This window comes from Ahaetulla prasina, chromosome 6 (assembly GCF_028640845.1).
Source record: "Ahaetulla prasina isolate Xishuangbanna chromosome 6, ASM2864084v1, whole genome shotgun sequence".
Lineage (NCBI taxonomy): Eukaryota > Metazoa > Chordata > Lepidosauria > Squamata > Colubridae > Ahaetulla > Ahaetulla prasina.
The window spans coordinates 1381638-1407523 of NC_080544.1; the positions used below are offsets into that span (position 1 = coordinate 1381638).

General features: G+C 42.1%; 1 protein-coding gene across 3 annotated transcripts in view; it reads right to left on the reverse strand.

The window, feature by feature from the left end:
• Positions 1 to 3958: 3958 nt before the first annotated feature.
• SAMD8 (sterile alpha motif domain containing 8) overlaps positions 3959 to 25886 on the reverse strand; it is a 41896-nt gene continuing 19968 nt past the window's right edge. For all 3 annotated transcript variants that reach the window (XM_058188387.1, XM_058188388.1, XM_058188386.1), the window contains 4 exons: positions 16718 to 16813; positions 13059 to 13176; positions 11238 to 11388; positions 3959 to 7556 (listed from right to left, as the gene is read on the reverse strand). In XM_058188387.1, coding sequence (XP_058044370.1) covers positions 7252 to 7556; positions 11238 to 11388; positions 13059 to 13176; positions 16718 to 16813 — 670 coding nt within the window. In that variant the 3' untranslated portion in view covers positions 3959 to 7251. The remainder of the gene's footprint in view (positions 7557 to 11237; positions 11389 to 13058; positions 13177 to 16717; positions 16814 to 25886) is intronic.

Below are 25886 nucleotides of genomic sequence, written 5' to 3' on the forward strand. Positions count from 1 at the left end.
ATCCCTCGCATCCTGGACATAAACTGTTTCAACTCCTACCCTCAAAACAACGCTATAGAACACTCCACACTAGAACAACTAGACCAAGGACAGTTTTTTCCCAAACGCATTTTTTGCTTATTGTACCGTATGACTGTCATTGGGTGTTGTGCCTTGTGATTCTTGACAAGTGTATCTTGTCTTTTTATGTACACTGAGAGCTTATGCACCAAAGACAAATTCCTTGTGTGTCCAATCACACTTGGCCAATAAAAAATTCTATTCTATTCTATTCTATTCTATTCTATTCTATTCTATTCTATTCTACTCTACTCTACTCTACTCTACTCTATTCTATTCTATTCTATTCTATTCTATTCTATTCTATTCTATTCTATTCTATTCTATTCTATTCTGACTGTTGCAGCATCCCCACAGTGATGTAATTAAAATTCAGACACTTGGCTATTGGCTCATTTTTATGACAGTTGCGTTGTCCCGGGGACAAGTGATTCCCTTTTGCGACCTCCTAACAGGCAAAGTCAACGAGGAATCCAGATTCACTTAACAACGGTATTACTAACTTAACAACGGCAGTGATTGGCTTAAGAACTATGGCAAGACAGGGCGTAAAAGAGGACAAAAGTCACTTAACGTCTTGCTTAGCAACAGACATTTTGGGCTCAATTGCAGACGTACGTTGAAGACTACCTTAATGATTCTCCTTCAATTTGTTTATTACTTATTTGTTAAATTTATCTGCCACCCACTTCTGTGGGGCTACTATGGACGGCTTACAACAATAAAACAGGGTGAGGGGAAAATTATTTTAAAAAAATGTAAACATAGCAATAGCAAAGGAATAAAACAATAAACAATGGAAGTGGAATTAAAAAGACGAGTGGAGGGTGGAGCAGGAAACAGAGGGAAGGCGGGGGTGGGGTGTGTGTCAGGTAATTAGCCCAGCAACTACCTCCAGCAAGGTACTTTCCCCAAGTCAAAGGGCAGAGCCAGGCCTCCAGGCCCTTGAGGAAAGATAGGAGGGTGGGGGGAAACCACAGGGGGGGGGAGGATATTCCACCGGGCAGGAGCAACAGCAGAGAAGTGCCTCCTCCTGGATCCCATCAGTTGGAGTTCCTTGATGACAGGATCCAAAGCAAAGTCCTGGGAATCCACTTTTGTATGTTGCAAAGCATGAAATGTGAACTTAATGTGATGGGCTGTGTAAGAGGAAAGGGGGAACACTTGGCAACCCACAGCTCTCCCAAGAGGATGCCCGGATTAAGACACCGCTCAGTCCCGAGCTGGATGGGAGAGGTAGAAACAGGTTTTGGGTAACCACCCCCCTAGGAAAGGGGTGTCAAACTCAAGGCGCGCAGGCTGGATGCGGTCTGCGTGATGCTTAGATCTGGCTCACAGGGAAACAGTGAAGGACCAGACCGCGCTGCCTCTGCCAGCGAAAACAGAGCTCAGGAGGGGGGCAGGAGGCCGTCGTAGCTGGCAGAGCGCTCAGGCCACCACAGGTGCCCCCGACACAAGTGATGTTGAGGTGGCCATGCCCACCCTGCCACACCCACCCTGGTCCCCGGAGGTCAAACACAACCCTGATGTGGCCCTCAACGAAATCGAGCTTGACACCCCTGCCCTAGATTCTCTCGGGATACATCTAGTCCCAGCTTTCGTTTGGCAAGATTCTGTCCATTAGCTATAAGCAATTAAAGGATTGGATTTGGTTAGCTCTAGCTGTCTCGTCTCTGGGCCTGACATTTAGTCTCGCTAATCCTCCCACAACATCTCAACGCTGTCACATTTGAAGTTACTGCAGTCTGGTGGCTAATGGTATTCCTGTGCCAGGTGTCACTGTAGATGTTGTGTCAACTTGCAAAGCATCTCTGGCCTGCTCTCGAGTTGCCATAGGCAAGGGGGATGGGAAACAGACGAAGCAGCATGGCAGCTAAAAACAGAAGCACATTCCAGACATATCTCTCTCAAGGCTGTCTCCCAGGGTTACCCACAGCGGCTGGAGGGGAATGATCTCTACAACCCACAAAATGGCTCCGTTGGCAAACATGATTGATGACACACCCTGGAGGGAGGGAGTAAACAGGGTCATGATTGTGGCGTAAACTACATTGGGTCAGAGTTGACTTCACTTGGAATGTGCCAACATGAAGCTCCTAATAAATAACTGGATTTCTTTTGAAGCTTGTCTCAAGGCTCATGATTCAATTAGGGCATCCGTTGGAACCCTGACATGTAGCTTTTCTGAGACTAGGTGCTACCCCTGGTTCTTTAGGAGAAAGCGTTGGGATGAATTTATCCTTCCGATATAGCAGAATCTCTCAACTCCAGCAAAGACTGAATTTTGCTTTGGATTTTTGATCAGCTGACGTGGAGGGAGGCAGCAACATATTCACAGCGTTTAACCTGTTGTGTTGTGGTGGGCTTGGAAAGGGCTATGCTAGAGCCCGTGAAGTCGACTAATAGAACAAAGATGAACAAAGAGAGACTTTATTTGCTTTTATTAGACAGTGACCGAGATGAAAGTGCATAGTTAACCTTCAGATTTTATTGAATGCTTCAATAGTTTAACACAAGACATACAAAACAATATAAATTAAATCCATGTTCACGTTGGAACTAATCCCATTTTTACTTAACACAACATCTGTGCTTCAAACCATTACATAAAAGGAATATTCAAGTCTTCAAACATTACCGTGTTTTAGGGAGAGGGGGGGAATCGAAATCAAAATGTCTGTGCCATATATCTAAGTCAACAACTTTAGCCCGGTTACTATTTCCTAGCTCTGGTTTTGTTCAGCAAAACAGTAACTAACTAAGTTAGCATCTAACTAAGGAAACGAGCTGCAGAAGTATACAGTTCCTTGTTTTATGGTCAGATAACCTGAAGCCAAGTGAGGCCACTTGAGGCTGAAAGAGAGCCCTCCACCATGATGGAAGTGACATGTTTGGATCTGAGAAAGCTTGGTTTTAGTCAGATAGTCAAGTGATAACCCTGTGTTGGACTTGGAACCTAGTCCAAACTTAGCAAATCAGAGCAAATATAAATCAGAGAGTAGGGCCAAGATAACTTGCAAATTTCCTCCTGAGAAATACATTTCAGGTTCTTAACGCTCTCATTTTCTTCCTCATAACTCATGGCAAGACACCCCTGCTCAATTTGCTTTGGCGGGCAATGAGGACAGACGTCCACCATTACTTCGGTTACTCGTAAGAAGCGGAAAGAAAGGGAATCCCAGAATGGCTACACAGATACTCCAAAATTCACAGAAACTGGTGACTGCATAGTGGGAATATGCAAATATTAATGTAATTAAATATCTGTCAAGTGCTGGGACAATAGCAGAACCTATGACAGTTCTTAACTGATGGAGAGAACAGCAGGAAAACTTTAACTACTCAACCAGGGCCTTAGACTAATAGAAAGATACTGCCCACTGACATCATTTAAATCAGGGGTCTCCAACCTTGGCAACTTTAAGCCTGGAGGACTTCAACTCCCAGAATCCCCCAGCCAGCTTTGCTGGCTGGGGGATTCTGGGAGTTGAAGTCCTCCAGGCTTAAAGTTGCCAAGGTTGGAGACCCCTGATTTAAAATGCATGAGGTACTCCCAATTTACAAAATAACATGTGCCAGATTTTGAAATTGTCAGTCTTACCTTACTACTTTTCTACTCTCGAGTATGAACAAAAAGGCAAATAGACTCCTGCTTGAAAAATTAAAAGAAACCAATGGCAACGTCACAAATATTGTTCCTCTTAAGTTAACAATCAAATCTGATGTTTCAAACAGGAGAAATCCAAATGTGTTAAAATTTGGAACAACTTGAGGAAATAAGTTTGAAACACAACCTCAAAAATGAACCAAGGTGGGATTAATTTTAAGACGAGATGTTTCCAGACTATAATATGCTACGAATTCCTAGAACGGCTGATTTTTTTTTAGTAAGAATCCAAAGTGCATATACAATTATAAGGAAAATGAGAAATTATCTCAAAGTTGCCCGTTGGTCAGGTTAGGAGCAACAAATTAGTTAAGACTTGAAGAGGCCGGATTCTCTGTACCAGGGGTCTCCAACCTTGGCAGTTTTAAGACTTGTGGGCTTCAACTCCCAGAGTCGAATTCTGGGAGTTGAAGTCCACAAGTCTTAAAGTTGGGAGACCCCTGCTCTGTACGGTTTTCTCTCAATGGGAAAGTGTCCCATCAAGGAAGGTGCTGATGAAGATTGAAATGGCCCTGCCCAGCTAGAGAAGGGTCATCAAAACTCCTTCTACAGAGGGTCATTCAGTTTTGCTCCTGTACGTTGTGCTCCCAAATCAACGCTTCTGTTGCCTCGTTTCCAGGCACACCAGCCATATAATACTGCAGACCTGGGCCTGTAAACTTGAGAATACTTTTGACGGACAAAGCCCTGCTCCCTCAACAAGGGCATCTGTAAACTGAGGGACTGGCTGCTTCTATCTGGCATTCCCAGTTGCATTTTACTGAGATTTGTTTTAAGCAGCCGACAAAACGCGTGCTTCGAAGAAGACTCATTTTGTATGTTTGCTATTGAGGAAAGATGAGGTAAACACTGAAAGTCACGTCGCTGCGAACAGGGCGAAGAAAAAAATCATTTTAATTTTTCCTGACAGGCCAAACCAGAGGTGAAATATCGTTGCCTTCAAAATGCAACAAACTATCCCATTTTATTGTTCACCCCATGGGCTGCAACCGTAGACACCTGCCACTTCAGCTGATAGAAACAACTGCTTCGTATTTCTAAATTTAAAAAACAACACCTCATGCTATATTTCAATATATTGGGAGATGACCTCCCTGCCTAATTCCTTTATGCAATGGATTTATGCAAATTAAAGACCAATGTGCATGAAAATCGTTTTATAGAAAGAATCTGGTTTCAAGCATTCTCTGGAACATTCTGGAATTTGTGAAAAAGAAAGCAATCTATTCTCTTCAAGGATTTGGTTTCACTTCATCTTGAAATGACACCAAAGAAGACCTTTACATGAATACTGTATTAGTGGGGCAATATTAAATATTGCTAGAAATATTTACAATGTTCTGGGGTGAAAATACTTCTAAGGTATAGATTAATAATCTTTTAGGTGCTCTTAACATTATTTCAGTATATTTTTTTGATAAGATTTCTTGAAATTTGAAGTGAACCCCTGCATTTTTATGCCTACCAATATTAATCTCTGAAATTAATCTCTCAGAGCACAAAATCAAAAATGCATTTGCTGTCTCTTACCTGCCAATTTACAACTCTGGAAAAAGTTCTCTGTTTGTGAAACTGGACTAATTTAGCTATCAGGAGGAAGCACTGGGTAAAGATTGCAACTAGGCTATGTTGAGTCATCTGAACTCCACCAGAAAATTCAGTTTTGGTTAGTTGAAAAAGTATTCAAAACCAAAAGAACAGATGGACTATTTTGGGTCAGTGAAATTCACTGCCCTCTATGAAGTTACTAAGACTATATAACTGACTTGACCACAACTTTCAAAACTGTCAAGTTTAAAAATCTAAATTAAAAACGGATTACAAATAACCTATATGGACATCCAGCTGCAGACAACTTCAAACAGTGACATATTAATTTGTACAACGGAAAAGACAAACCTTGCATTCCAGATTTAAAATAACCAGATAATACCAAAAAAAAAATATCCCCATTTTTAGGCTATTGGGACTCTCAGCTTTAAACTGAGTGGATGGTTTAAAAGATCAAGAACAAATCTGAATAACTTTTGTGAAAGGTAGGTTTCAGAGAGAGAGAGAAAAAATAAGGAGGGTTGCCAGGAGCTCCAAGTGCCAAGTGTTTTGCTTGTTTTCTTACTTTCGGCCATCGGTCCATTCATCAAAAAAAGTGACAGTGACTGAAACCACCAAACTTCCATCGCTTAACCTCCACCAAGAAGCATCTCAGAAGTTTCTCAAATAGCTAATTAAATTTCAACTTTTTCAGCGTTGAATATTTTTGAAGACTACCAGTGAAGGGGAAGGAAATGGGCATCTATCCCAAACCAGAGTTCAGTGCATCACCCATGTGCTTCAAGCAAAACTCCAATTAGATGCCCCCATGCCTTTATTCAACTTATTAGCTTGTCTCCTAATTTAACAGGATTACTACCCTAAACGTCAATGTGTAAAAAGCATGCACTGATTTAAATAAGTGTTTAATACTGCACTTGAAAGAGTTGTGGCACAAAATCTCAATCAACCTCATTTCTCATGTATTTCTTACCGGTTTAATGAAATGTAAACACTCGGGACCTCTGGAGGACACAACGGCATTAATTCGTTTATCAAAAGTCAGTTAAGCCTGTTCAGAGTTTTAGCATCGTTCACCAGAAATGCTAAGTTTGCCCCTTTTATTAATACACAGTATATTTTTCATACTGGAGGCTTTGGAAAACTTATGTCCCTGGGTGAATGTTCCCCAACTCATTTATTTGATAAAATAAATATTGAGAGCCAATTACTGAACGACTCTGACCTTTTTTGTCAGTATTAATATTTGTTCAAGGTACGACATACGTGCGTGCACATCACATTTAAGCATTACATAGTTAAGCACAAATGCACCCTACCAGAGCCATACTTGCACGCATTATTGCTTTCCACAAGCAATCTGACCAAGGCCGTTCCATCGCTCGCTTGTTCACCATTTTTTCATGTTGAAACATACTGTTCAACTGCAGGACGTAAGCGGCTCTTAGACTGTTACTATTAGTTCCATCTGGACTCTAAGTCTTGCCTTCGAACGTGTGTCTACCATTCAAAATGGCTTAATAAGTCATGAGCAGAATCAACCCCAAAGTCAAGGGCCATCTACAAGGGTGCAAACCAGAAAGTCAATACTCAGCTATTTATGGTTACCCATGATGTGCAAACAGGCCCCAAAGCCGCTCAGGTAGTACCTGGATCTGAAGTTATTCCTGCAGCCAAGATCAATTTAAGATCCTCCCAATAAGAAAGCTATAAGATTTGCTAAATTGGCCGTTTCACCTCACCACATCCATGCAGAACTTGGTTACAGCTTAACAACTTTGCCTGAACATTGTTGTTGTTGTTGTTGTTGTTTTAAAAAATGGCAATGTGTCTCCTCTGAACCTTGTAAGCTAGGAGAGGATGAACAAGGCCAGAGGAGAAGCTGTGGGTGAAAACAAGCCTTCCTGCCTAGCGTTTCTTGAAGAAGGTTAGTTGCAGGTACTTCATAAGATGTGACTTAAGCTAGGTGTTTTTTAGCCGATTAACCTTTTCAATATGGTTGGCTTTGAAAAGGGCCAGCAATATTCATTTGGGACTGTACCGTTGACATTGCATTCAAAAAAGGAGAACATGGGAAACCAGATCCTGGCTCTCCGGCTTTGCTGATAGGCTCTTGTGTTTGCCAGTGTGTGATAGTACAGAAAGAGTCTCGTAGTGATGTAGAAGGCAATGAAGACATCGATGGAGTAGTGTTCGTGAGCAGCCAAAATGAAGAAGATCCCGAACAGATTCAGCACCCAAGACAACGTGTGCAAAAAGTTCCAGCTTCTTGGGGTATCTACAAAGGAACACAGCAGTCAACCATCTGTAACTTGGGAATTTTTCATAAATTGCATTCTAAACATGTTCTGGACAAGACAGTGAACTAGAAGCAAGCAGGAAGGCTTGGGGTAAGCACCAGAAATTGCTCTGGAAGACAAGAACAGTTGCTGTCATAAAAGATTTTTTTTAAAAAAAAAATTATTGGAACTTGTTCTCTTAGCAGGAATAACAGCAAGGGGAAGAGCAACACAGACCCCAGTGGTTTGAAGTGCCTAATAATAATAATATGCTGCTCAACAGTCATGGACTCTGGCCTTGCAATAACTTGTCTCCTGAAAATAACTATGTCTGCACTATATTTATCTTCCATTCTCTCTTTTTGCCCTTTAGACTGTAAGTCTGAGGACTGGAAATCTTGCTTGCCTGTAGTTTATAATTTAATTTCCAGAACATCAAAAGTAGTTAACTCTACACAGGCGTAACTCCTTTGCAATGATGCTTGTATTAAATGTCTTATAAGCAAGGGACTGGTTAAACACAGAATTAGTACGTGGATCACAAATGCTGGGGTCAGGAAAATGTTTCAAAATTATAAATAAATCCTTTTCATTTGTATTTCTAAAACAAAATGACACACATTACGGGAACATGCAGCATTTAAATCACTAGTAAAAAGGCTTAGATTTAAATCAACTCGATTTAAATCGTAATTTTTAAAGAGCAAGCTGTCATCTGTGTCCTGCAGTGGCTCCTCCTCTGACCCGCTGTTGACTCACCCATAGTCCCAGTCACTTTAATGGGACGGCTGGTGATGCGGCAATGACACAGCAAGGTGATGCACATGGCAGGCAGCAGGTGAGTGGATGCCCACTAACAAGTACTGCCATGATGGATCTGAAATGACTGGTGCTCTTTAATATTGTATTTATAAGCTGCTTAGAAGGTTTCACTTTCATTTTTACTGCTTGCCCTTCCTCCTCACACTTAAGAGCCTGGTGGTAGAGATGCATTTCCTCTTCAAACAATCATAGTTTGTAATGTACATAGATTTGCAAAACAATGGGATAGAGGAATATTCCTGAACTTTGTTTTGTGATTTATCTCGTGGCTACTGTGAAATTGTGTGAATGCATCAATGCAGTGCATGTGCTCTCAGCTTGCAGAGCTTGGATTCATTGAATGAGTTTACCAAAAATGTAAATATTGCAGAATAAGCAGCCACATGCTGCATAACTAAGCTCCGTTTCATGCTGACTAAATTATTAATGTATCTTAAATAGAAAACTATCTTTAGATACATTTTTTTACTCCAAAACCATCTTATTAAAATAAATTTGATAAAAATAAAAAAAACCCGATTTAAATAAAAAAAATCCGATTTAAATATTTTTTAAATTTTTTTAAATTTAATTTTTAAAAAAATCACTGATTTTTATCCACCCTGGCAGCATTTAATAGTTCTGGCCCAGTGGGAGGTCCATATTAAAACAACACAACTCATGGGTGGCCAGACTGAAAAAAAATTTAATACAGCAGAGTTTCTGACTAAAATGGTCCGACTGACATCAGCATGTTTGGCCTGATTAGGGTAGATTGTAGGGGTGACACAGATTTTATGTTATTTTGTTCTATTTTACATATTTATGTATTAAATTATTGCATTTTATCCCATAATTATTGTATTTTACCCTATTCTTATTTTAAATTGTTTGTACGGGATGTTATCGGTAATGCACGTTTGAACCTTGTATTTTGATATGGCCTGTAGCCATGATGACAAGGGATACAGTGGCTCAGGGGCTAAGACAGCTGAGCTTGTCGATTGAAAGGTCGGCAGCTCGGCGGTTCGAATCCCTAGTGCTGCTGTGTAACGGGGTGAGCTCCCGTTACTAGTCCCAGGTTCTGCCAACCTAGCAGTTTTGAAAACACGTAAAAAATGCAAGTAGAAAAAATAGGGACCACCTTTGGTGAGAAGGTAAGAGCGTTCCGTGCGCCTTTGGCGTTGAGTCACGCCGGCCACATGACCACGGAGACGTCTTCGGACAGCGCTGACTCTTCGGCTTTGAAACGGAGATGAGCACCGCCTCCCTAGAGTCGGGAACAACTAGCACATATGTGCGAGGGGAACCTTTATCTTTATAGCCATGATGACGAACATATGACACACGTGCCAGAGGTGGCACGCAGAGCCCTCTCTGTTGGCACGCGCGCCGTCGCCCCAGGTCAGATCTCCGTGGCGTTTCTTTCGTGAGCAAATGACGAAACAGAAGTTCACGAAAGAAAAAGATCTTACCTCTTGCTGCGCTGCCGGTGTTGGGATGCCCCACCTCCCACCGGCCAGCATGTGCACACGCAAACCCATGTGCATCTCCGCACATGAGTGGCAGTGGTGGGTTTCAAATTTTTTTACTACTGGTTCTGTGGGTGTGGCATGGCTTGGTGGGCGTGGCTTGGCTTGGTAGGCGTGGCAGTGAAAGGATACTGTAAAATCTCCATTCCCACCCCACTCCAGGGGAAGGTTACTGCAAAATCCCCATTTCCTCCCAATCAGCTGGGACTCAGGAGGCAGAGAATAGATGGTGGCAGGGCCAGTTAGAATTTTTGCTACCGGTTCTCCGAACTACTCTATTTTTTTTTTATTTGTATTTATATCCCGCCCTTCTCCGAAGACTCAGGGCGGCTTACACTATGTCAAGCAATAGTCTTCATCCATTTGTATATTATATACAAAGTCAACTTATTGCCCCCAACAATCTGGGTCCTCATTTTACCTACCTTATAAAGGATGGAAGGCTGAGTCAACCTTGGACCTGGTGGGACTTGAACCTGCAGTAATTGCAAGCAGCTGCTGTTAATAACAGACTGTCTTAGCAGTCTGAGCCACTCAAGGACCAGTACCGGTTCCACTCAAGGACCACTAATTTTCCACTACCGGTTCTCCAGACCTGGTCAGAACTTGCTGAAACCCACCTCTGATGAGCGGGTGCATGTTCGCACCTGCGCACGCCCGTGCAGAGCGCACATGGCATGTGTGTACATTCATGCGCGCTCACACACCTTTCAGTTTGGGCATGCACGCACACAGTTTGGGCACTTGGTGTCTAAAAGGTTCACCATCACTGGCCTATAGACTAATCCAGGGGTCTCCAACCTTGGTCCCTTTAAGACTTGTGGACTTCAACTCCCAGAGTCCCTCAGCCAGCAAAGCTGGCTGAGGAACTCTGGGAGTTGAAGTCCACAAGTCTTAAAGGGACCAAGGTTGGAGACCCCTGGACTAATCCATAAAGCTAATCTAATCGATAGTTCTTCTGCAATTAAGTTCATCCCAAACGCGCGGGGGGGGGGGTGTTGATTGGTCAACCACGAATACTAATGGCCTCTACTAGATTTTTCTGGTTTCTCCAACTGAAACCTCTTTTTTCTCTGCCCCATGGACTGAAAAGTTTATTTCACAATTAGGCGGCCAAGACGGGTGGGCTCCAGAAGCTGCCAAGCTACAACTCCCAACAGCTCCATCCGACAGGACTTCTCGTCGGGAGTTGAAATTGAGCAAGTGTCTCTGCAAGATCTGCTGAGCAAGGAATGTTGCACCACACACCAGAAAGGAAGAACGGAAGTTGTGGCAAGCTAGATGGATAATAATTTTGTTCCAGTTTTGTTTCCCCCACCCCCCCCCCACCCCCAATTCTCTACTTACATTCAGTAACAAAAAAATTCAGCATAGTCAGGACAACAGTATGGCCACTGAACATATAGTCTCCACAGGTGTGTACTCCTGTTAACGTCATGCCAAATCCACTCCAAATAGCAAAGGCTCGCTGAAGTTTTGCCCACACATTGCCATATAACTAGAATTAGAAGCATGCACAACATTGAAAAGGAACACATCGAGAACACGTGAGACTTTAGATAAAGGCTGCAATTGCCTCCCCCCCCCATAAAGTAAATATGGTATCTTGCATTGGCTTCTCTTCCACAGGGGATGCATGCAACCAAGCATTTACCTCTTAAAAATAATTTGCAGACTTGGGTTCCTGAATGAACGCTCTATCATGCTAAACTATACTTTATGTACAGGTAGTCCTCGACTTACAGCAGTTCATTTAGTGACCGGTCAAAGATACGACGACACTGAAAGAAGTGACTTGTGACCAGTGGTGAAATCCTCCGCGGTTGGCCACTGGTTTGCTGCCTATGCAATTGCACGCCAAACGCACGCTGTGCGTGGAAAAAGGAGGCTTGACAAGGTAAGTAGAACAGTGAGGAAGGGAACAGCTATGCCGCATGATTTAGATTCACTAGAAAGCAGGTGGCTCAGGGGCTAGGAGGTTGAGCTTGTTGATCGAAAGATCGGCAGCTCAGCGGTTTGAATCCCTAGTGCTGCCGTGTAGCGGGGTGAGCTACTGTTACTTGTCCCAGCTTCTGCCAACCTAGCAGTTTCGAAAGCACATAAAAATGCAAGTAGAAAAAATAGGGACCACCTTTGGTGGGAAGGTAACAGCGTTCCATGCGCCTTTGGCTTTGAGTCATGCCGGTCACATGACCATGGAGACGTCTTCAGACAGCGCTGGCTCTTTGGCTTTGAAACAGAGATGAGCACCGCCCCCTAGAGTCAGCAACAACTAGCACGTATGTGCAAGGAGAACCTTTACCTTTACCTTTACCTAGTGAATATAAATTGCGTGGCACAGGGGATTGTCAGAAATAATGGTTCGGATGAACTGGTAGCTTTTTTTAACTGCCGGTTTGGACAAACCAGTAGCTTTTATTACTACCGGTTCGCCCAAACCGGTGCGAACCAGTAGCATTTCACCCCTGCTTGTGACTGTTTTTCACACAACCATGATCAAAATTCAGATGCTTGGCAACTGACTCATATTTATGACGGCTGCAGTATCCCAGAGGGATGTGTGTGTCACGTGATCATCTTTGGTGACCTTCTGACAAGCAAAGTCTATAGGGAAGCTAAGACTTGGTTAACATCCGTGTTCCTCACTTAACAGCTGCAGTGATTCACTTATCAACGGTGGCAAGGAAGTTCATAAAATGGGGCAAAACTCACTTAACAGCTATCTCACGTAGCAACAGAAATTTTGGGCTCAAGTGCAGTCGTAAGTCGAGGACTACTTGAATTTGGGATTCAGGTATTGGCATAAGATATAATGACAGTTAACCTAGATTTCCATACTTTCAATTGCCCTCCTGTTTGCATAAACAAGTTTTATACTTTACTGGTATGTCCCATTTTAAAGAGTTTACAGTCCCCAAACGTACATTATACAGGTACGATACACCTGTCAATATTTCAATTATCATTCTCATGTTTTACAATACTTTGCCGATACTCAAAAGCTTCCATATTGTGCCAGTAAACATAAGAGTTCATCATTATCTGTCCTCAAGATACTAGGACTGAATCTGTGGCTAACTCAAATCTGATATATTATCTCTAAAAAAATTCAAAGTGCTGATGACATCAAAAGTCTTTGTCCAAGATCTTGGAGACTCATTGACTTACCTTTCCAGAACACTGCAAATGTTGTCCGGGCACCGACAGTGAGGTCACAAACATGGTTACACAACGTAACAAGAACACAGTTCCCATCAGGCTGCATAGTCGTCGCAAAAGGATAGATCTAGGAACAAGAGCTGCTTTCAACAATTACGAAGCTCATGGAATGACTGTTTTTCTCCCCAACTTCATCATCTCTTGTTGTTCTGGAGGGATCCCCTCTAAGTCTGCTTTGTGAAGGATGCAATGGCTGTGTGGAGGTATCAGGGACCTGAAAAGTCTCTTCTAGAAACATATTTAACAACTCATCTTTGGATTCAAGATTTGAGTTCTCTTGTGGCCCGCCAGCAGCCAACGGAGCTGGTGGCAGACCCGGACAGTGAGGAGGTTGGGGAGGAACATGGGCCAGTCCTGGAGTCTGGGGAAAGCTCTGATGAGTGCTCTGTGTTGGAGGCAGAGATGGGGCTGGGGCTGTCAGACAGTTATCAGCTACCGTCAGAGTTGGAGATAAGTGAGGCAGAACAACAGCTGGAGCATGTTCCCAATGTGCACATGCACATAGGTGTCAGGAGAAGGGAACAGACGTTGACTCGGGAGCAAAGGCACAAGGGGTCCCATAGGAAATAAATAGGAGCAAAAGGGTAGTGGTGTTTGCAGGAGACAATTAGTTCATTTATTAGTGTGAAGATTTGCTTATCAGCATTTGTACCACACAGAGACTCCTTGCCAAGTATTTCATATACAGCATTGCGCCTGGAAGCTATCAACCTGGCAATTATCCAAGGACTAATAAGGTCTGTTGTTGCAATTCACCCTTGAAAGACTTTTTGCCGAGACTTTGCTGGATGTGAATGCTAGGAATTCACATTAGCCAAATAAAAAGGGTTTTTTTCAGGACAAGAAATCTGTTTTGTGATTTGGTGAAGCCTAGGTCGTAACACGTGCACAATTTCTCTGAATTGACTGCTAGGCCTATTGTAAATGCACACATATGCAGCCCCTGCCTGGCAGCTCTTTAAAGCAGCCACATCTTCCCTCAGAACTCTGCGGCTGCCCTCGGCTGTGGCAAGGGGATCCCATGAAAATAAATATTTGGTTTAAGGACTCTTACTTGATTTACAAACATGAGAAAAATCCCTGTTAAGAGCTGTGGTGGCGCAGTGGTTAGAGTGCAGTACCGCAGGCTACTTCTGCTTACTGCAATTTGGCAGTTCGAATCTCACTAGGCTCAGCCTTCCATCCTTCTGAGGTGGGTAAAATGAGGACCCAGATTGTTGGGGGCAAGAGGCTGACTCTGTAAACTGCTTAGAGTCGGCTGTAAAGCACTGTGAAGCAGAATATGGGTTTAAGAAGTGCTAGTGCTATTATGCTTTTTGAAACTTCACCAGTTCCTTGAGACAAAAAAAACCATGACAATCTATTGGCCTATATGCTCAATTATCTTGAGTATTTCCCCTTTTCTTTACACACACTTAGCTTGCATTTTTGAATTGTTAAGCCCCAGCCTACAAATTATATGTAAATCAGAAAACAGTGACTCCACAAACTAATCAAGATTGCTCCCAGCAACAAATCTCTAGCATTGTCCAGGTCCAAATTTAGAAGAACAGCAGAGATTATCCTTGATCTCACAGGTAAACACAGAGCAAGGATACAGACATAGCAAAAGGCAATTGATTGCAATCAGACTTGGTTACCAAAAACTGTGGATCCCTATTTAACTTTCTTTTTACTAAATTTAAGATGAGCTGTATGTGAAGTTCATCCAATCATCCAAGAAATACAAGGCTCTCACCGTAAGAGCCACCTTTAAGACATCTACTATAGGGCTTAAACATACTATCAATACAACACCCCTCCCAACCCTAAATGATATCTTGCCCTCTTAACCATCCAAGTACAATATTTTGGAATGTCCACAACATCAATTGCATTTGAATCTTCAATGATACGGATGCTCCTTCTGGCTGAAAAACTCATAGTAACTTTACTAAGCCTTCAACCTGTCGCATGTGCATGTGCCACAAGCAAGCCATATTTCTTTTGTACCAAAATAAAATTCTACAGGTAGTCCTCGACTTACAACAATTCCTTTAGTGACTGTTGGAGCCGTGGTGGCACAGTAGTTAGAATGCAGTACTGCAGGCTATTTCTGCTGATTGCCAGCTGCCAACAGTTCGGCAGTTCAATTCTCACCAGGTTCAAGGTTGACTTAGCCGTCCATCCTTCCGAGGTCGCTAAATGAGGGCCCAGATTGTTGGGGTCAACAAACTGACTCTGTAAACCTCTTAGAGAGGGCAGTAAAGCACTGTGAACTGATATATAAATCCACATGCTATGGCTATAAAAGCGCTGAAAATGTTAACTTACGACCGCATCAGCATCCCCATGGTCATATGATGCGTCAAATTCAGATGCTTGGCAACTGATTCATATTTATGATGGTTGCAGTATCCCTGGGTCATGCGATTCCCTTTTTGTGACCGTCTGATAAGCAAAGTCAGTGGGGAAGCCAGATTCACTTAAGAACCATCTTACTATCTTAAGAACTGCAGTGATTCACTTAACGAACATGGCAAGGAAAGGTCATAAAAATGGGGCAAAACTCACTTTACAAATCTCTCCCTTAGCCACAGAAATGTTGGCTCAGTTGTGGTTGTAAGTCAAGGATTACCTGGATTTGAGTGGCACGACAAGCAATCCATAATGTTTGGACTCCCACAAGGTCAATTTTGTGAGGATGCTTAAGGCAGGGGTTCTTTAAACTTGGCTCTTTTAAGATTTGTGGACTTCAACTCCCAGAGTTCCTCAGCCAGTTGGCTGAGGAACTCTGGGAGTTGAAGTCCACAAGTCTTAAAAAGAGCCAAGTTTAAAGAACCCCTGCCTTAAGGCATCTGTGAATGCTCATTCTTTGGATGATTTCTTTGTGGGAAACAATTGTTAGCGTTGACAGTTAATAGTAAAATACAACAATGGCCAAAATTGTAGAAACCTTTTGGGAAAAGTCTATTTTCTAAAACTAGCTAATAACACCACTTTTTTGGGGAGTAGTACCATAAAATTATATATCAATGGAAAGATAATTTAATCAAGAATATAACACAATAACCTTTATGAAGGATTTGCTATTAGAATAGCAGTTACAATATAAAGAAGAAAAGTGAAACACACAGGAAAAAATGAGATATACAAAAATCATCACCATAGAAAAAACGATATATACAAAAATGATCACCATATCAGTTAATACTTAGTTGCAATGAGGGCCTTACAATGTCTTCCCATGGAGTGAACCAAGTCTTTTAGTTCTGCAGCTGTTATCATGGAAACCAAGATTGAAGGATTGCTTCTATTCCAGTTTTATTGCTGGGTTACTTCTGACTAACAAGTTTCTTTAATCGGCTCCATTGATTTTCAATTAGGTTAAAGTCTGGGCTATTCCCAGGCTATTCCAGCAGTGGAATCTGATTATCTTGAAACTCCCCTCCACCCCCAAAAGTGGTGTTTTTAGCCATCAAACCTCAAAAATACACTTTTCCCAAAAGGTTTCCACAATTTTGGCCATTACATAGGTTCTGTTCCCTGTTTTTCTGGAATTATGGTGGAGAGGAGGAAACCCCACAAAGTCTTTCGTATCGAAGTAGCAGACTGTTTCAGAGCTCTACCTGTGCCTGTGAAGGAGGAGAACCAGCAACCAGATGTAGCAGAGGATCACTCCACATACTTCAGTCATGGCAAAAGCCCATGGGATTCTAGGGACACTGTGAGAAGGGAAGAGAAAAAAAGCATTATTGTTTGGCATGAGTCTAGGCTGCTTGAGGAACCCTCTCACCCCAATGGGATTGGCCCGCCCTGCTCGTTTTGGCAGAAGAGGCACAGCTGCGGATCGTGGTCCTTGGTCATGGAATTCCACAGGGTGGAGAACAAGAGAAGGACCTTTTCTAGCGTGGCTTCCACCCTCTGGAATACTGTGTCCAACGAGGTGAGATCTGGCCTTCAAAAACAGCCTCAGAGCCTGGGTCTGCTGATTGGTCTGGGGCCTCGACAGAGGCTTTCAAGAAGAGACTGGACAGGCATTTGTTTGAGATAGCAAAGGGTCCCCTGCTTGTGCAGGGGGTTGGACTAGAAGACCTCCAAGGTCCCTTCCAACTCTGATGTTCTATGCTGCAGGTGGTTAATGGACAAGTGTTGTGGCCTGCCAGTGGCCAGTGGAGCTGATGGCAGCCTCAGACAGTGAGGAGGTTGGGAAGGAACATGGTCCAGTCCCGGAGTCAGGGGAAGGCTCTGATGAGTGCTTTGCGTCAGAGGCAGAGATGGGGCCAGGACCATCCGACACTTATCCTTTGGAGTCGCAGATAAGTGGGACTGAAGAACAGCTGGAGCCTGTTCCAGAGGTGCGCATGCACAGAACTGCCAGGAGAAGGGAACAATTAAGGAACAAGGGCCAACTCAGGAGTAAAGGCACAGGTGGATGGTGAATGGCCCCTCCCATAGGGAATAAAGAGGAATGAAAGGGGAAGGGAGTTTGCAGGAGACAATTAATTCATTTCATTAGTGTGAATATCTGTTTGTGACTCTCAGACTCCTTGCCAAGGAGTTTCTTGTGCAGCCTTGCATTCAGAAGATATTGGTCTGGCAGCTCTCCAAGCCTGATAAGGTCTGTGGTTTTAAATTCACCCTGTAAAGACTGTTGTTTGCTGGGACTTTGCTGGATGTGAATGAAAGGAATTCACATTAGCTTAATAAAAAGGGGTTTTGTTGGGACAAGGAGTTTGCTTTGTACTTTCGTGAAGCCTAGATCGGAACAACAAGAAAATCCCACCCCCACCCTGTTGCGTTCCGATTTCTAACTTAATTAAATTCTGTTAATTTAAATCAGGGGTCTACAACCTTGGTCCCTTTAAGACTTGTGGACATCAACTCCTAGAGCTTTGCTGGCTGAGGGACTCCAGGAGTTGGAAGTCCACAAGTCTTAAAGGGACCAAGGTTGGAGACCCATGATTTAAAGTGTTAATTTTTTCCCCCAGTTATATTATTTCTGTTTTTTTTGGTTTCATGAGGTTATAAGCCCCCGCAGAGTTGCCTGACAGTGAGATGGGCGGAAAATAAATTTAATAAATAAATAAACAATGTGAACCGTGTCAAAGTCTTTGACTTCAGCATAAATGGAAGACTTAAAACTGCTCAAAAACTATGCATGTATCCGATTGTATTGCAGATCCTTGTGCTGCTGGCTGCATTTCCCAAGTAGAATATTATGGTTGGTGTTCAAACAAAGCTTGCAAAGAGTTTGCAAAGAGTGTTATTTGTAGTTTGCAAAGAGTGTCATTTACTAGTCTTAAAAAAAAAATTCCAGCAGGAAGCCACACAAGATTACTCTCTGCTTAAACTAACGCAGCCACAATATGTAATGCAGGGGAGCGAACCAGTTATGTGGCAGACAAACAAAAGTGTGCCTTCAATTAAAATAATACTTTGATTTATTAACTGAAAAGGGAAATGACACAAGCTGAGTGACAGTTGAATAACTTGGGAAATGCAACCAGCAGGCTTCCTTCTATTGTTCGGCTGCAAATACTAGAAATAATACAAGGGAGCCTTTTCTTGTCATGTATGTATGTATGTATGTATGTATGTATGTATGTATGTATGTATTTATTTATTTATTTTGTCACAACAATATATGTAGGTATCATACAAAAAGATTATATAGTGTATAAACATATATATGAGTAAATATAAGGAGGTATAAGCATATATATATATATAGGAAGAAGAAAAGAAAAACAATAGGACAGGAACAGTAGGCACGTTTGTGCGCTTATGCACGCCCCTTATGGTCCCCTTAGGAATAGGGTGAGGTCAATAGTAGAAAGTTTTTGGTTAAAGCTTTTAGGATTATGAGAAGAGACCACAGAATCAGGTAAAGTATTCCAAGCACTGATGATTCTGTTACAGAAGTCATATTTTCTGCAATCTAGATTAAAGCGGTTGACATTAAGTTTAAATCTATTGATTGCTCTAGTATTATTGCAATTAAAGCTGAAGTAGTCTTTAACAGGAAGGACATTACAATAGATGATTCTGTGAGTTAAACTTAGGTCTTGTCGAAGGCGAGTTCCAAGTTTTCTAAGCCTAGGATTTCAAGTCTGGTGGGATAAGGTATTTTATTGTTTTCAGAGGAATGGAGAACTCTTCTTGTAAAATATTTCTGGACACGTTCAATTGTATTGATGTCAGAGATGTGGTGAGGGTTCCAAACAGGCGAGTTATATTGTACAAGGAGTGTTGTTGTTGTTGTTTTGCAGGAAGAGTTTGGGGAGAAATTGGGGAGCCCAATTGGGGGGCCTGGAATTGATTTTGGCCATGAAGTAGGGAACCCATTATCTTGTCTTCAGAGGCAACGCATAGTCCAGATTCCAAGTGAGAAGCTAGGGTGGGATTTGATTTAAAATAAAGTCGGTTTAAATCACAATTTAAATCACTAGTAAAAAGCCTTGATTATAAAATCAACTCGATTTAAATCATAATTTTTAAAGAGCAACTGTCATCTCTGTTCCACAGTGACTCCTCCTCTGACTCACTATTGACTCACCGACAGTCCCAATATTGCAGAATATACAGCCTCATGCTACATAACGAAGCTCCATTTTCACGCCGAATAAACTAAATTATTAATGTAATTTAAATAGGAAACTACCTTTAGATAGATTTTTTACTCCAAAAGCATTTTATTAAAATAAATTTGATTATAAAAAATCCGATTTAAATAAAAAAAAATTCCGATTTAAAATTTTTTAAAAAATCATCGATTTTGATCCACCCTGTGAGAAGCTAATGGGATCCATCGGATCGGTTTGAACAGCTACAGTACGAATTTATGAATTAAATCGATCGGGGGAACAGCAAACAGAGTAATACCCTGTGTCTCTCTAGAACACAGGCTAAGGCAGCTGTCTGCTTATGTAATGCACCAGCTGAAGGACAGTGAGTATTGACACATGGGAGTAATCATGTTCCTCTTGTGCCTATTTTTAGAAACGGGTTTCCTACTCTGATAAACTGTCCGTTATGGTTGCCTGATTCCAAAATCCCACTTGATTGGCATTAGTCACCAATGCAATGATTGGGTTCATTGTTTGGCATCAGGAGGCACATATGGGAACTGCTGGCCATCTGATCTTGGAGTGGGAGGAATAGGTGGTGGATTGGTCTAGTGTGGAAGCAGGCCCATGGTAGCTGAGTGTAGAACCCTGAACTTAATAATTTCTAATCCTGCAGCCAAGAAATTAAAAGATGCTTGCTCCTGGGGAGGAAAGCTATGGCAAATCTAGATAGCATACTAAAGAGATATCACCTGCCAACAAAAGTGCGTCTAGTCAAGGCGATGGCTTTCCCAGTTGCAATGTATGGCTGTGAAAGTTGGACCATAAGAAAGGCTGAGCTCCAAAGAATTGAGGCCTTTGAACTATGGTGCTGGGGAAGACTCCTGCGAGTCCCTTGAGGAGATCAACCCCGACTGCTCTTTAGAAGGCCAGATCCTGAAGATGAAACTCAAATACTTTGGCTACCTAATGAGAAGGAAGGACTCACTGGAGAAGAGCCGAATGCTGGGAACCGTTGAGGGCAAAAGAAGAAGGGGACGGCAGAGAACGAGGTGGCTGGATGGAGTCACCGAAGCAGTAGGTGTGAGCTTAAATGGACTCCAGAGGATGGTAGAGGACAGGAAGGCCTGGAGGAATGTTGTCAATGGGATCACAATGGGTTGGACAGATTTCGCAAGTAACAACAAAAAATCCTGCCAGCATCATGAAAGTGAGCCTCCTAGACACAAGAGTCTCTCTCTCTCTCTCCATCCTTCCAAGCCTTAGGTACATGTCTGGGACATGAAGAGTTTCCTTTCTTTTGTGTCAACAGGGACCTCCAGATGCAGGATTTGCTTGGAAGACCTAAGTGGGCTCTTGGCAAAATTCATGATGGAACTACTTCAGGAGGCTCTTAAGTATCAGGTTGAGGCTGCTCACTGGATATCTCCATTCAGGGCACTTTGAGAAGGACATTGTCCAGAGAAGCATAAATATGTCTACCTGAGTTCTCACCAAGGGATCACCATTTGATGTTGGCCTTGCAGAGCAGACCTGATAAGGAACCATGACCAGATGCACTAATTATATTTATTGTAAAGCTACATTGACATAATCTTCCAAGTGTGTTAAGTAAATTTTTCTCCAAGTCCTAAGAAATTAGGGCGGGTCTCTGCTATTCAGCTTTGGATTGTGTTACTTGACCGCTCTCGTCAGCATCTCTTTGTCTAGCCTTCTAAGGTCATTTCCATCTACTATTACACGTAATGCTGAGATTAGATTGAAGAAGAAATGCTTTGAACTTGTTATTCCAATTAGCATATATCATGGAAATTGAGTTGACCTCCTACACACAAATTAGGAAATCACTGAGCGCTACGGCCACCACAATTGATTTTATTATATTCATCTTCAAGGTTCAGCACTTGAGGTTCAGGATGGGTTCCTAAGTCCCATTCTTCTCCTTCTTCTCCTTCTCCTTCTCCTTCTCCTGCTCCTTCATCATCATCATCATCATCAAGAGACTGAAAAATATGCTGGAGAAAGTCTTCCGGGTAGGAACATACACTATCATGACAACCCCGAGAAAGGGATGATTTTATTTTATTTATTGCTTCTTTCATCCTCTTTGTTTTTGGAGATGTGGGATGGATGTGATGTGATGCTTGTTTGCCTCCTCATGGTGCACGGAAGTGTGAACCAAATGACTAGCAACAATTGGCAGCCAGACTACATTGAAGAACTGGCAGTTAACAACAGTTGGCAGCCAGACATCTTTGTAGAACTCCTGGCTCTCTAAATTCATGGCAATAGGTAAACAAAATGGGGTGCTTTTTTTGTCTTTAGCCACATTGCACCATCAGCCCTATGAAGGCGGGATGCCTTAGTGAAGGAGTACAACAAAATTATGAGAAATCCACCTCTTGCTATGAACGCTGATCTTCCTCTTCCTCTTGGCAGGCTTAAATCCAGGAAGCCCTCTCTGGCAGTCACTCAACAGCTGTCTAACAACTTTAATGTCAACACACAGTGGAAAGCCAAATGGGCTGCTGAACACCCAGATACAGGCATTTATGTAGATGACCCTACACAAAAGGTGCCACTTCCTCGCCAGCATTAGTCAACTCTGAACAGGATCCATACCCAACATGGTGTCTGCCAGAACTCATTGCTTAAGTGGGGTCTTGTCTCTACCCCGCAGTGTAACTGTGGTGTTCCTTGACAAAATATCATATTCTGTCTGAATGTCCATCAAGAGCCAATGTCTGCTTTTGTCAACATAGACCACCCTATCCTTGAATGGCTGGGTGGACTGGACATTAACATTTGAACCACTACAAGTCCATGTATTTGCCAAACACTAAATAAATAAAATGGGATGGATGAACCTATCTCTTATGTTCTTGTAAATTTCACAGCGCATATTCGCCCATCTCTTTTTACAACTATGCATCCAAGTGGTCTCCAGTCATTCCACCACCCGGGGCCAAAAGAAGTTCAGTAGAAGGAGGAAGAAGATGGTCCTCTCCTGTACTGGCTTTTTCTCTTTCTTTCAAGCAACGATTCCTTTTTCCCCCTCTATATTTTCTGGAAGGATTGAAGTCGACCCAAATTATTTCTTCCTTGGCCATGAAGTGAGCTCTCCATTTTTGTCCAACTCCCAGAACTTAGGTCTTGCCGTGTCTTCTCAGAAGTCATGTAGTAAGAAGTCCATATATAAATTCTCCTGCTCTGGCTGGTTATCTTCACTGGGCTGGTGATTACCGAAGTCACCCCACTCGACCATGCACAGTTTGCACTGCCAATGAATGTTAATTATCTTATTTAAATTTTGAATCTTATGTAATCGGGGATGATGCTTGTTCCTGGCTCTTAAAATTCAGACAAAAGTCATTGTTTCTTCTAGGAAGGAGAAATATGAATACAAAATATGAAGAAGTTTTAAGCCTGCCTTAGCCAGATCCTTCTTCCTGCCAGCTCCCCTTTCACTGACCAAGAATCAGGCATTACCAAAAATGAATTCTGACTAAGTCTGTACCTAATCACCTGGGAGAGACCAAAGATACAAAAAAAATATAATTTTAAGAACTAAAGATTAAATCAAACTAATGACAGAGAACAACAGTAGGCTGGAATCCAGCTGAAGGCTTAATTAATATGATGCTAATATACTATATCCTTGAAATCTAGCTGAAAGTAGGATATGAATATACAGTAATTATATCCTTTTAACATTGCAGAAACTGAAAGCAAATGCCTCCTGTGAAATAATTTTCCAAGGATAGGAAAATCTTAACTCTCGAATAATCTTAAAATCACAGTTCTGAACCAAAATTTTGACTTCTGTTTTTTTGGTAAAATATATTTTTAAAAGCTTAAAAATTATCAAACTGTTCCCTCCAAATTCCGGCAACCCAAGTTTGGCCTGGAGCTGAACTTGAACCCTGAATTTAAGAGGTTTTTACCTTTGCAAAGGGGCTTCTTTGCAAAAATATGAATATACTGTCTTCCTGAAAATATGAATTATCAAGTTATTCAGGCAAAGCATTTATTAAGGGGCAGAGAGCAAATCTTTTTCCAGGGCACGGAAACGAAGGATGCAGACCTTCAGTATATGTAAATAGATCAGTAAGCAAATGACCAAACAATAAAATAAATGATTGCGTGTGAAGTTTGAACAATAGAAAACTTTGGTTCAAGATAACATTCCACAAGTGACAAATTTATGGGTTACATAAATGTTTTTTCCCAGCTGGGTTTGCAACTTTCTTGAAGTTGCAAATGTATTCAAGAACCTTCAGAATACACTTTCTACTGTGTTTGCTGAAAAGGCCAGTTCTCGCATACCAAAAATGACCTTGGCTAAAAGAAAAACACGGTTTTCTTAGAAATGGAGCAGAGACCTGAACTACCATCTTAAAAGGGCTAAATGTCACCTTTTAAAAATGCTACTAATGAAGCCTAAAACTTGAGGCAACAAAACTAAGTATGAGAATGGTGGGAGTCTGCGGCAGATCTTGACTTAGAAGGGTTCAATTTTTAAATATGACAAAAAAGAGCCACGTTTTTAAATGGAAACACCTCCTCCCTTCCTACGATTTCTCTCCTTGATGTGTTAACACAGAAAGTGAATTGAGAAACAGCTGGTAGAATGAAAGTTTTGCATTCCTTGTGCTCCCTTTTGCTATAAAAAAAAAGAGAGATTTTTAAGCCTATTTTAGAGATGACTATAGCAGTGCTGTGTCTGCCTGTCTCAGTAAATTCTGGAAGAATCTACACGTGGTGATGGGCAGACTATGTGCAATGAACACTTCCCCATTTTACATTTTTTTGAGGGGAGAATGATAAAGCACCATTCTGAAAAATGTGGACCTTGGAGGGAACTTTATAAAATGGGTAGGTGTTGTGGTCCACCAGCAGCCTGCAGAGCCGGCAGCAGAGTCGGACAGTGAGGAGGCTGGGGAGGAACATGGGCCAGTCCTGGAGTCTGGGGAAGGCTTGGACGAGGGCTCTGCGTTGGAGGCCATCGGGGAGGTATGTGCTGCCTCTGGCGCCTCCAGAGCCTCAGCAAGGCAGAGGAACAGGGAGAGCCTGTTTCCAGTCTGTGCATGCGCAGAGCTGCCAGAAGGCAAGAACAGTTAAAACAAAAGGGATGACTTGGGAGTAGGGCTTGGAGACGATTGGCCCCTCCCATAAGACTTAAAAGAGGAGCAAAGGCACGTGAGCCTTTGCAGGAAGCAACGTTGTTAATTCTGTGCAGTTTTAAGTCTGAAGCTCTGTTTGATTCTGGACTCCGTGTGGCTTTGCCAATTAGGTCTTTGGCAGCGTGTCAAGGGAAATAAAGGTGGGTGATTATCAACCTTATCCCGAAGGACTCTTTACAACTATTTGGGACTCATTTGTGAATGAACAGAATTCACAGCTGTTAAAATAATACAGGTTTTTGGGACTACTCGGGACTACTCAGGAAGCCTAGGTCAAAACATGCAGGATGAATTTATATTTCACAGAAAGCACACATTGCGGTTAATGGGCATCTAATAAAGCCTCATGAGATACGAAAAGGAAAAAGAGAGGGATGCACACTCTTTCCTTTCGTTTATTTTGGTTCTTGAAATATTGATTAGAGATATGAGACAAGGTTAGAGAATTCTGGGCGTAAGGATCGAAAGAAACTTTCAAGTGTGGACTTTTGCAGCTGATTTGATGTTGGTGTTTGGAAGATCCTTTAAAGGGAATTGAAACATGAATGGGAAAACTAAAAGAATTTGGTGCATTGGGTTTTAAGAGCAACAAAGAGAAAACAAAAACGTTAACAATAAAAATGATGAAAATAGATTTTAAAATTCAGAAGAAAGTAAAATAGCTGGGTATCCCTACAACAAAGATGTACCATACTTTTCGGAGTATAAGACGCACTCTCCCCCTTCCCAAAGAGGGTGGAAATGTTGGTGCGTCTTATATACCGAATACATTTTTGGCCTCCCAAAGCCCCGCCGGTCCCATTTTTGCGAAAAATGGGCCCGTTTTTCGCAAAAACAGGGTGCATAGAGGCTTTGGGAGGCCTGCAGATTGCTCCTGGGGGCTGGGGAGGGCAAAAACTTTTTTTTTCTTGCTTACCTCTTTGAAATCTTGGTGCATCTTATACACTGGTACTTTATTTCAAAATAATTATGTTAAGACATGGAATGAAGTTTAAAAGACATGTTAAGATGGGAGGAACTACAATTGTCACTGCTGGGGAGAATTT